Source organism: Myxocyprinus asiaticus, chromosome 10 (assembly GCF_019703515.2).
Source record: "Myxocyprinus asiaticus isolate MX2 ecotype Aquarium Trade chromosome 10, UBuf_Myxa_2, whole genome shotgun sequence".
In the NCBI taxonomy this organism is placed as follows: Eukaryota; Metazoa; Chordata; class Actinopteri; order Cypriniformes; family Catostomidae; genus Myxocyprinus; species Myxocyprinus asiaticus.
The window spans coordinates 8,432,728-8,444,175 of record NC_059353.1 but is presented as its reverse complement, the minus strand read 5'-3'; the positions used below and the strand labels follow the sequence as shown (position 1 = coordinate 8,444,175).

General features: G+C 38.5%; 1 protein-coding gene across 4 annotated transcripts in view; it reads right to left on the bottom strand.

Annotated features, from left to right (window-relative positions):
• The window catches only part of LOC127447262 (ubiquitin carboxyl-terminal hydrolase 37), a 17,410-nt gene extending 5,968 nt beyond the window's left edge, over positions 1–11,442 (bottom strand). For 3 of the 4 annotated variants that reach the window (XR_007898365.1, XM_051709028.1, XM_051709030.1), the window contains exons 1-18: positions 11,071–11,224; positions 9,863–10,117; positions 9,556–9,718; positions 8,109–8,203; positions 7,904–8,019; positions 7,618–7,695; positions 7,426–7,514; positions 7,251–7,344; positions 6,565–6,720; positions 6,353–6,484; positions 5,838–5,961; positions 5,530–5,735; positions 3,379–3,496; positions 3,156–3,235; positions 2,098–2,262; positions 1,971–2,018; positions 1,764–1,881; positions 398–611 (exon numbers count right to left, since the gene is read on the bottom strand). Coding sequence is in view for 3 of the 4 variants with exons in the window: in XM_051709028.1 (XP_051564988.1) it covers positions 398–611; positions 1,764–1,881; positions 1,971–2,018; positions 2,098–2,262; positions 3,156–3,235; positions 3,379–3,496; positions 5,530–5,735; positions 5,838–5,961; positions 6,353–6,484; positions 6,565–6,720; positions 7,251–7,344; positions 7,426–7,514; positions 7,618–7,695; positions 7,904–8,019; positions 8,109–8,203; positions 9,556–9,718; positions 9,863–10,036 (2,170 nt within the window). In the remaining variant the exon portion in view is untranslated. Of the gene's footprint in view, positions 1–397; positions 612–1,763; positions 1,882–1,970; positions 2,019–2,097; positions 2,263–3,155; positions 3,236–3,378; positions 3,497–5,529; positions 5,736–5,837; positions 5,962–6,352; positions 6,485–6,564; positions 6,721–7,250; positions 7,345–7,425; positions 7,515–7,617; positions 7,696–7,903; positions 8,020–8,108; positions 8,204–9,555; positions 9,719–9,862; positions 10,118–11,070; positions 11,225–11,375 lie in introns of those variants that run through there. The other variant, XM_051709029.1, reaches the window with a different exon arrangement.
• Between the last annotated feature and the right edge of the window lie 6 nt (positions 11,443–11,448).

Sequence of the window (11,448 nt, the reverse complement as noted above, 5' to 3'; positions counted from 1 at the left end):
TTTATTACATTTTTAATGATGAATCTTTGTGCAAAATGATATTTGGGGATCACCACTTGCTGACCCAGCTTGCTGATATCGCAAAAAGATACGTGGAAAATAAATATATGGTTTTTAGACATGTTAAAATGTATAGATATGTACAGTTTTATTTCTTTAAAGCACTTTAAAAAAAAAAAAAAAAAAAAAAGAAAAGCCAATTTTGTACTTTGTACTTTAGTACTTAAATTTCTAAAAGCTTAATTCAAGCACTTCAAGGACCTTGTGTGAACCCCGATGATACAATTCTAGACAGTCAGAAGGTACAATAAGCATGTTATATGAGTAATGCCAATTTGAACAGGTGATTTACAGGCAAAAAAATCTAGTTAACACACTTCAGTTTGGAATAATGTACCAGGAGGTTGTTTCTCTCCATCCAGCAGGTCCAAATGATGAGTCAGATCCTGGCCATCAGTATCTCCAAATCCTGTGTCAGGACTGCTGGTTGGCTCGTCGTCAGGGCATGCGGAGAGACTGGTGTCATGACTCATCTCCAGCACAGCTGCCAGCATCTCGTCATCATTAATGGCATTAAACTCGGAGTGATCTACCTGCCTGCTGTGCTGTACCTAAGGAGAAATGGTAAAGAAATGACAAAAGTTACACCTCAATCAATTTTAGGGCATTTTAAACTAGCATTTAAACTTGCCTCATTTTGGGTAGCTCAGCGAGTACTGACGCTGACTACCACCCCTGAGTCGCGAGTTCAAATCCAGGGTGTGCTGAGTGACTCCAGCCAGGTCTCCTAAGCAACCAAATTGGCCCGGTTGCTAGGGAGGGTAGAGTCACATGAGGTAACCTCCTCATGGTCACGATTAGTGGTTCTCACTCTCAATGGGGCGTGTGGCAAGTTGTGCGTGGATCGCGGTGAGTAGCATGAGTCTCCACATGCGGAGTCTCCGCGGTGCCATGCACGTCGAGCCATGGGATAAGATGCGTGGATTGACGGTCTCAGAAGCGGAGGCAACTGAGACTTATCCTCCACTACCTGGATTTAGGGGAGTAACCGCACCACCACGAGGAACTACTAAGTAGTGGGAATTGGGCAATCCATATTGGGAGAAAGGGATACAAAAAAAATAAAATAAAACAAAACTTGCCTCTTTTTCTTTTGTACTGAAATACATATACATACATATATTTTTTTTTTATCCCCTTTTCTCCCCAATTTTGAAATGCCCAATTCCCACTACTTACTAGGTACTCGTGGTGGCACGGTTACTCACCTCAATCCGGGTGGCAGAGGACAAGTCTCAGTTGCCTCTGCTTCTGAGACAGACAATCCGCACATCTTATCATGTGGCTCGCTGTGCATGACACCGCGGAGACTTGCAGCATGTGGAGGCTCATGCTACTCTCCGCGATACATGCACAACTTACCACACACCCCATTGAGAGTGAGAACAACTAATCACGACCACAAGGAGGTTACAACATGTGACTCTACCCTCCCTAGCAACCGGGTCAATTTGGTTGCTTAGGAGACCTGGGTGGAGTCACTCAGCACACCCTGGATTCGAACTCGCGACTCCAGGAGTGGTCGTCAGCGTCAATACTCGCTGAGCTACCCAGGCCCCCTGAAATACATATTTAGATAAATACTTCATCACTATGTTTTGATAAAGATTTTTTTTGATAAAGAACTATTCATTTGTGAATTAGACATCATTCTAAACCCATTTCTTAAGAAATAATCATTTTATCAATATTCATTATCTCACCTCTTCCATCCTATCATCTTCTGGTTGAAGTTTGCGACCAACTTTTCTGACGAGCTCCTCCTCACTATCAGAGTCACACAACATACTGGCTGAACTCTCTGGCTTTTGAGAACCTATTCTGTAAACCATAAAAATAAAGCAAAACAAGTATGAATACTTGACCACGACTGAATATATTTGAAGTGTAAACATCAGAGCTGTTCTCACCGTAGTGTTGAAGAATTGACCGACTGTGACACCTTCAGTGTTCTGGAGCTGAAAATGGCATACATAAGCATTAGTGAAAGAGAAGGGCACTGCACTAAATAAGAGCGTGTGTAAGAGTGTGGCTTACAGGGCTGTCTGGGCACTCCAGCCGAGGCCGAGGGGAGGGCGTGTGGCGTCTGTGCAGTGGGAGAGCAGCGTGAGATATTTGGGGATCAGCACTTGCTGGCCCAGCTTGCTGTTCAAAGACAGTTGGGTGTTGTAGCTGTACCGTTTGAGATGGAGGATCAGTACCCTGAAGAGAGAATATTTCAAGCCACATTTCTGGTTTTGAATTTAAACGAAGTGAAAATTCAGTCAATATTTACTCACCCTCATGTTGTTTCAAATCTTGGTTTCTTTTGTGGAACACAAAAGAGAGAGAAAAAAAAAAAAAAAAAAAAACTCAAATCAGGGGCCTAGGTAGCTCAGCAAGTAAAGATGCTGACTACCACACCTGGAGTCACACCTCCAGTCAGGCTAAGCAACCAATTGGCCCGGTTGCTAGGGTGGGTAGTCACACGTTGGGGTAACCTCCTTGTGGTCGCTATAATGTGGTTCTCGCTCTCAGTGGGGCGCATGGTGATTTGTGCGTGGATGCCGTGGAGAATAGCGTGAGCCTCCACACATGCTAGGTCTCCGCGTTAACGCACTCAACAAGCCACGTGATAAGATGCGCGGACTGACAGTCTCAGACGTGGAGGCAACTGAGATTCGTCCTCCGCCACCCGGATTGAGGCGAGTCACTACGCCACCACGAGGACTTAGAGCGCATTGAGAATTGGGCATTCCAAATTGGGGAGAAAAAATAAATAAACACAAATCAAATCACTGATCAACTCCCGTAAACAGCAACCAAAGCACACAAACAAACCTTGATAGTTCTTGCGCTCTGTCATTGTGACGTTTGGTCACGAAACACGTAAGCACCAATAAGGTGTGATGTTATTGACGTGTCACTGTATTACAGCCTGGAGTCAAGTTCCTCTCTTTCATTAACTGGCAAAAAGACGTGAAGATTTTTATTCCTTTTGTGTTCCACAGAAGAAAATCACAAGTTTGGAGCAACATGAGGGTAAGTAAAGGATGACTGAATGTTTTGGGTGAACTATTCCTTTAAGACTTGACTAACTGTTTCTTAAGCCCAACCTGGGAAGTCGGCTGAATTTGTGCGAGACAGTCGCTGTTTTTCCGCAGCACTTTTCACAGGAATACTCAATCTCCTCCATCTAACAAAGAATAATAAAGACAACGGGTGATAAAAGATAAAATGCCACATTGTGAAATAAAACTCCGACCAGAAATGAGAATCTGTGTTGTGATTGTTCATAACATACAGCCAAGTGTGTTTTTACAAACAGCTGATGCTTACCCTGAAGAAAAGATCTAGAGAATCCTGTATGGATCTCAGAGGGAGCGTTTTCTTTCTGCGAGGCAGGTCGATGGACAGGTCATTGAACTGTTCTCGCTTTGTCACCACCTCTCCACAGCTGATCACCACAGGAATAGAGAGTAGTGTTAAAGCAACATGTAGTTACTACAGCAATATTTTTGTTTAATCATACACATTTTTAAGGCTGTCGATTTAACACATTAATTCAATGTGATGGATTTATTTCCATCTTAGAAAACAAAAGAATATGTACCAATATAATGCTATATCAACATTTTCCAAACAAAGCCTACCACAGTATAAAGATAGAAATGTGCTAAATTTCCAGGATATCTGATGTGCCCAACAGCTGTAATATTTAAAAAAACACAAGGGGTATATTGTAGTTGGTTATTTTTTAATTCTGTATTTGACAGTTTAATTAAATGTTATCAAAATGGTGTTTAATCAAATGAATTAAAACTTTCATCAAATGAAAATATAATTATATTATTTTAATTTGTCAACATAACATTGCATTATTTTTAACAAATGAAGCACTTTAATAAAAAATCCTCACAGCACAATCCAAAACATCACTGGAGATATTTTTGTTAAATTAAGTGCTGCACAACAGATCATCACAGATGTGAGATATTGCTTTATTATTATTTAATTACACTAAACATCACATATCTATACTGTAGTAATATAGTTGTCTCTTTCTTATGCATTTTCACGCATCCATTTAAATCAAGCTTTTATTTTGCCGTTTCTGTTTTTGACAGTAATTTCTCACCTCCGGATAAGCAGTTCGCAGTGTGATTATTAAACCCCAAAAAGCTGTGATTTAATTAAATAAATATATAGTCTGTTTGTGCTGCATGCTTCAGAATGCTCTACATCATTTACTACAGACACGTGATGATCATAATGCAGGGTTTTAAACGTAGCACATGCAGATTATATATTTATTTGGTTTTTTAATCACACTAGGACATATTGTGATTTTAATTTGATTAATTGTGCATTCAATCATATTCATCTCAAATATGTCAAATTCCTTGACATTCCGTATTTGTAGCTAATGCCATTTTTATGACTGGGCATCTAGCAGGAGTTTCTGAACTTGCGCGCAAGACGGCCATTGCAGCAGTGCGTGTGAGAGGAAACAATGCTGGTGGTTGTCCACCTGTAAAGTACCTTGCATTTGCAATGTATTAATACATTATTATACATAACAGCCATTCATGCTCTAGTGAGATGTGTTGCATAAATGCTTGATGTGTAGTTTAAGTGCTAAGAAACGGTGACGAACTCAAAAGACAAATCCTGAAAGACATTACATTACTTCACATTAATCAACTTTAAGAGCCTTGGATGAGTGTATGTTGGAAATATGACGGTTTAATTTAATTTGAACTATAGGTCTAGTTTAAAATGGACTACATTCATGCAGTGCCTTCCTTGTCATTTATGTTCTCTGTTTGAAATCAGAGGTTAAATTATTATGCCTATTATTATTGTTGATGTAATTATTATATAAAAAACATGGTATGTGATTATTATTGTAATAACATTTTTGCAAATTTTTTCTGTTTAATATTTTCTCCATAAAATAAAGATGAAATAAAAAGAAATTGAATTAATAATAAAAAAATCAGTTCTGCATATCGGTTATCGGATATGTAAACAAAAATAATCATTATCGTATCGGTTTTTAAAAAAATAAATAATAAATAAATAAAAATCAGTCGATCTCTATTTGCGACACAGTAAAGCAGTTTCATCATACGGAAATATTTTCCAGGACAAAATGATTATTTTCCAGGACATTTAGGTATTTTTCTCATTTTCCATGACTGGAAAACTGTACTGCCAAATTCCATGTTTGCCAGGATGGGTGGGAACCCTGTACATGCAATCAGTTCAGCATCTTTTTGAAATTCTTTTCAACATTTTAACCAACTGGCAATCTTAATATTTTTTTGCAAACAACAGTATCATCATTACAGTGACGATAAACAAATTTTCAACAAAACCTATGAAAAAAGCTTTCTAAAATAGAAATCTTCCAACTCAAAAATCTGATTAGATGAGTCATGTTCGAAACCATCATAAAACAGCCGATATATACACAAACTGGCTCACCTTTTACACGTTATGGTGTGCTGCACTTCAAACTCCATGTTGACCGTTACTGGGCAGGTGTAAATTCGTGAGGTATCTGCCTCCTCTGCTAACCGTGTGCTCTGTGGCTCCTCCCAGACCGAGGGCTCATTCTTCCAGCTTTTGTTGATCTTCTCCACATCCTCCTTCAGCTGGTCCAAGCACTGACTCAGGAACTCATGGGCATCCTGGGTAAAGACAGCTGATTGGCACTTGCTTCATGTGAGCATAATGTGTCAGCAATTCAAGGGCATCTTTACTATGAATAGAGAAGAAATCACATCTCTTACATTCTGCATGTAGCCAGAGAAACGCTCAGCTGTTGAGGAAATGGCATTCTTCACTCGCCGCAAAAGATCTTTCTTCACCTCTGGAGAGGAGATGTCTTTCTTAGCCAGCAGGTGAGCAAAACGCCTGTTTAGGAAAACATAACATTAACAAAGGGCTTCAGCTTCAAGTTAGTGAGCCCATTTACATGCCCACTAATACACTGATTACTCTAAAAATCAGCTTATTTAAAAAATCTGACAAGGCTCTTCCCCCTTGAGTCAGTTTCAAAATCTACCAACAGCCTCATCAGTGGATGACCATTTTTGGTTTTCATTTGTGAATTACGATTAAATACTCTGAAAAATAAGTGCTTCTTTTGAAACATTTTGTAAACTTCTTGTTTGCTAACATCAAATTGTGAAGCATCCACATCTGTAAAATACTTTTTTTTAAATGTTGCATACTGTATTTTTCATGTTACTCATGATCTTACTAATCTGATTTCATAAAGACACAGACTACAGCATGAGCGTACCTCAGAAGAGCATTGATTGGGACCCTCCTCCATGGAATTCCTTGCTTCAACAGGTCATTTGAAAATGAAGGCAGGCTGAAAAGTGACTGGAGGATGGCGTTCATGTAACACGTGTTCCCAAGGTTGGAGAATCTAATGTTTGTGCAAAGAAACTATGAACATGATAAAAACAATGCAGGAATGTATAATGTTAGCAAGGCTCAGACACTTACCCTTGTAGTGGAGGTTGTGGCTGGGCCAATGTGGACAGCCTCGGTTTGTTCCAACCACCGTAGTCCAAAGTTGGACGCACTTTTTTAAAGGGAGTTGAGTGATTGGGTAAAATCAGGCTTCTTTTGGCAGAGGGACTCTGGCCTGTACCGCTGGGTCTGTAAAGGAAAAGGTTATGGAGACATGGTTAGATTTCATAAACAGCAATGTGGGCACTGTTTGAATATATATTCGAAACTAGTGCTGCAACAATTAAATGATCAAATCGCTAATGATCGATAATGAAAATGAATAACGAATTGCATTAGTGCACAGTGAAACTCAGTCAGTTTACGGTAGTGAAAATCTTGTTGTAACTTGTCTGAAAAATGCCAGTGACAAAGTTCAAGTGGAAAAAACACAACCCATGTTGTCCAGCGCACGGCAGCACTTTGTTAAAAAAACTCCGTAGAGGATTCCGATTAAACATGCTGTTTCTTAAACATTGGTTTTGGACTTCAAATGTAGGTTTAAATGTAACTGTAATTGAAATCCTACTTATAAATGGAAGAACACATTTTAAGAACAGTACCATATATTTACAGAATAAATTAAAATGTTCTACCTCTTACCAGGTAACACTTATGATTGTCATTTTGTTTTTCTTTTATCATTTATAATGAAGCGGTTTAAGCTCTTGGCTCTTTACCTGTCCAAAAATAAATGGGTTTGTGTGTAGTCTTTAGTTCCTGTTCTGCTCCCATAAAAGGATGTTGGCTGAAGAGGGGCAGAAATGAGTGGAGCTGAGGAAATAAAGTAATATGAATATGTAATATAGCAGAGAGGAAACGGTTCTAGTAGATGAAACATGAATAGGCACCAACCTGATGCTCGGTTCTCCTCTGACTGCTTGAGCTTCTCTTTGCAGCTAAGCAGAAACTTTCTAGACGTGTCTGTGATGGCCTTATTGTTACTGCATATAGGCAATGTTAAAAAACTTAGTTTATTCTTATTCAAGTAAGCATTTGATTTTGAAGGAGATTAATTTTGAAAGTGAGTCAGTGAGGCTCATTTACCTAGATGAGTCATTCTCTTTGGGATAGTCCTCAGTCATGTCACCATCAGAGTTCATGAGCCTCTTCCTCTTCTCACTCCTACAGGAGGGGAAAAAAAACAGTTGAAAATAATAACACAAATAGGTGCAATTAGGGCAATTAACCAAAATAGCAAAATTATCTTTTCAAACTAACAAAACAATTTTAAATAAGTGCTGTGTAGCATGTGTTCAATCAAAAAATGTTCACTTGACACTGTAACATTTTGACAAATTTAAAGACATCACTGCAAAGCAATTTTCCACACCTGTTTTCTGAGAGTCCATTGCGGCTAGGTGTGGAAGTTACCCGACTGGGACTCCCGAGAGGCTTCCGGGGTGTGCCGTCCTCTCTGATGTCAAGACTCGGGCGCTTTGGTGTGGTCTAAAAGGAAACAGAAGGTCAGTAAATGAGCACATAGACAAGCATTCATGTCCATTTCTGGGCATGTTTTGCTTGCGACGCTGTGATACCTGTTTTTCTGACTGAGAGAGGCCAGAGTCATTCTGTGATGTACGATTCCCAAGGACTAATCCAAAACTGGCACTTCCCTGGTTTGTCTTTAAAACTTGAAGAAAAAAAAAAACAGATTAAAAAAAAATTTAAAAAAAACAAAAACAAATATATTATATATATGTATATATATATATATATATATATATATATATATATATATAAAGAACCATTACATATTATTACACCATTACAAGTCAAACAAGTTTTATTTGTAAAGCACTTTTTATAATGGGGAGAGTGGGGTAAACGGAGTTCCTTTTTACTATATTTGTTCTTTAGTCAAGGAGAAATTAGATAAAAGTTTGAGAGTTTGATTTTGGTGAGTTAAAGATGGATAGAAATCAAGTGAACAAAAATGTGAGAGAGGGCATCTTAGACCATTATACACTGCAACATGTTTTGAATTAGTATTTTTTTCTCTTGTTTTCAATTATAAATATCTAAAACTTCTTTAAAACTAGGTACATTTACTTGAGGAGCTATACTGCAGAATGATTTGTTTTCAGAGAATGTTAATTATAATCTTAAATATTAGTGAATTTTTTCTTTACTGCACTGGCAGAAGTATAAACAAGTGAAAAAATACACTTGCATACAAAATACACTTATATTCAAGATATATTCTCTGAAAGCAAATCTAAATATCTAACATGTTGCTTCTCAGGTAAATGCATCTTGTTGTTTTAAGGATTTTTAGATATTTGTCCATGGAAAACAAGACAAGAACAGTCATAAACAATAGTATTTTATTTTTATTTTGCAGTGATTTTTTTTTATTGAATTAAACTTAATAGAAAGTATAAAGTATTTCCCCCACCGTAATTAAGTGAAGGTCACTTAGTGGTATTTTTAAAAGTTGCTTTCGTCCTCTTTTTTTTTTTCCTTTATTTTTAGTAAGCACATATTTAATACAACCTCTTAAATCGAGGCACAAGCTAAATTGTAGGTTAAGAGCTCATGATTAACCGTTGCAAAAATTGCTGGAATAGTGGAATAATCGTTAGTTGCAGCCCTAATAAGATACAACAATATAAATAAAAGTGGTGTCATGTCATTTGGGCAAGTTGAATGACTGGGGAAAATGTTAACAGTTTACATTTATTGTTAAATATTTGTAAAATAATTTTCAGCATTTTTGGAGGCAAAGCTTGCCATCCCTATAACCCAATGGCACAGCTTACCCCAAAGCATCCGACAGACTTTACTACACACCTACTATTTTCAGCAAAATGCTTAATTTAAAAAGTCATGGCTAATCTGTGGCCAAATAATGTAGATGGTTTTATACATTGGCCATTAACCAACATGTATGATCCACATATAAAATTTTAATCTTTGAAATCCATCCTAAAAAAAAAAAAACAGTGATGTGATTCAATGCAAAAGAGTAACAAACAAACACACCGGTTTTCCCATGCTTCACCATGTCAAGATATTCCCTCATTTTCTTTGCAACCAACATTGGCAGTTTGTCCATCATGACGACACTCGCATCTTTCAGGGTCAAAGTCACACGGTTCGGGCCGTGCATTGGAGCCCACGTAACCTGCTTTACATTGTGATTCAGCTGTATATAAAAAAAATGAAAGAAAAGTCAAAATAGCATTCATCAAAACGCTTCTGTGTGTTAAAATTACCAACAACACTGTGTGTACCGGTCTTAGAGGATACCAGTGTAATTGTACGTTAAGCAAAAGGTAGGCTTCCATACCTGAAAGCTCCTTGGAGCACCACCACTGCTAAACTTCACTAACAGGTTTATTTTGTTGTCCCTCTCGTGGATTTCAAAGATTCCCTCTTTCCATTTGGTGGTCCCCAACTCCCCACACCTGATGCGGATGCGGACAGTGCCACCGCTGGTCATCTTGGGCACTGCGACAGCCATTAGTGAATGAGGGGCGCAAAATTTCGTCTCGGGACACAATCGAGGATAAACAGATGAGGCCAGTGATCTTCAACAAAAGCCCTGACAAAAGATGACAGACAAGGTCCAACATGAATGAATTTCTGAGGCATGAACATGCATACTACAGCATTATCTTTAGCATTACATCGAGAACAATAACAGTAATTTTTTTGTTTTGTTTTACGACACTGTCTCTTCAAACAAAAATATCTGTTGCAAATGAGCCGCTGCATGTCAACTAATATATACATCATGTATCATAATAAAAACGGTCTTTACATTTTAAACTACAACCTCACGAGCAAGACACGCAACCCACGTGTCGGACATGAATCGCTTCGAAACACATAAAACTAATGAATCTCAGCGCTAAATACACATCGCAAAGACATTTGTGAACTTTAATTCATATAATAACCTGTCTAGTGGTGTAACAACAGGGTTCAGGTCATATAAAACTACCCACAACCACTACTTTTCAAACAACTGGTGCACAAAACGGAGTTAATACTCAAACCCTTTTCCTAAAACAGCGATTTCCTTGCTTCGATCTACTATTGCAAATATGTCACATGAAATAAAGACCTTTTAAATCAGAAGATCTGCCTCGAGCTTAAACGAGGCACACTTTTGACACTTTAAAGTTAACTAACGGCCCAGGTCAAAACAACAGCAGGAGCTCTCATTTATAACACGTTATCCCGAAAAACAAACTCCACTATGTTTAATGTAGCTTTAGTGAGTAAACATTGAAGTAAACAAACATTACGCGCGCTTATAATGAACCGACTTGACTAGCTTACACTTCATGCATTCACATAAATAAAGAAAATACAATGCATTTCGCCAAAATACGGTTTTATTGTGCAGTACTCTCACACAGCACAATATAATAATGCCACACGCAGCTAATTAACTAGCACTAGCAGCTCAGGCCGTGAGACAGGCTTTGGCTCCACTAACTGACCATTCGGATGAAATGTGGCCAAATTGAGCTCAGCAACCGCGTGTACCTGCGGGAGAGTGATTCCTTAAAAAAAGCGCCGGAGAATGAATATATCCTTTCAATGTGGAGCAGTGTCGGTGTGCGTGAGTTTTGCCGGGTATGATGTTATCTGCGCTCGAGCCCCACGAGCAGCCGATGATGGCGGGAATGTGAACATTTAGAGCGGAAATGGGAGGCGAGAAAAGGCGCGTGAAGACACGCGAGAGGTTGCTGTGAGGTTTTACCTTCATAGTTTCCCCCACTTTTCTAAAAGATGTGTGAATAAAAGCTTAACTGTAATCATCTTTGAATGAAACCTAAAAGCCCACTTACCCGCTATTACACGTTGTTCATGCATACGGAAGGCTCGAGAACCTCTTTTTCATCACGTCACCAGCTCCTCCTC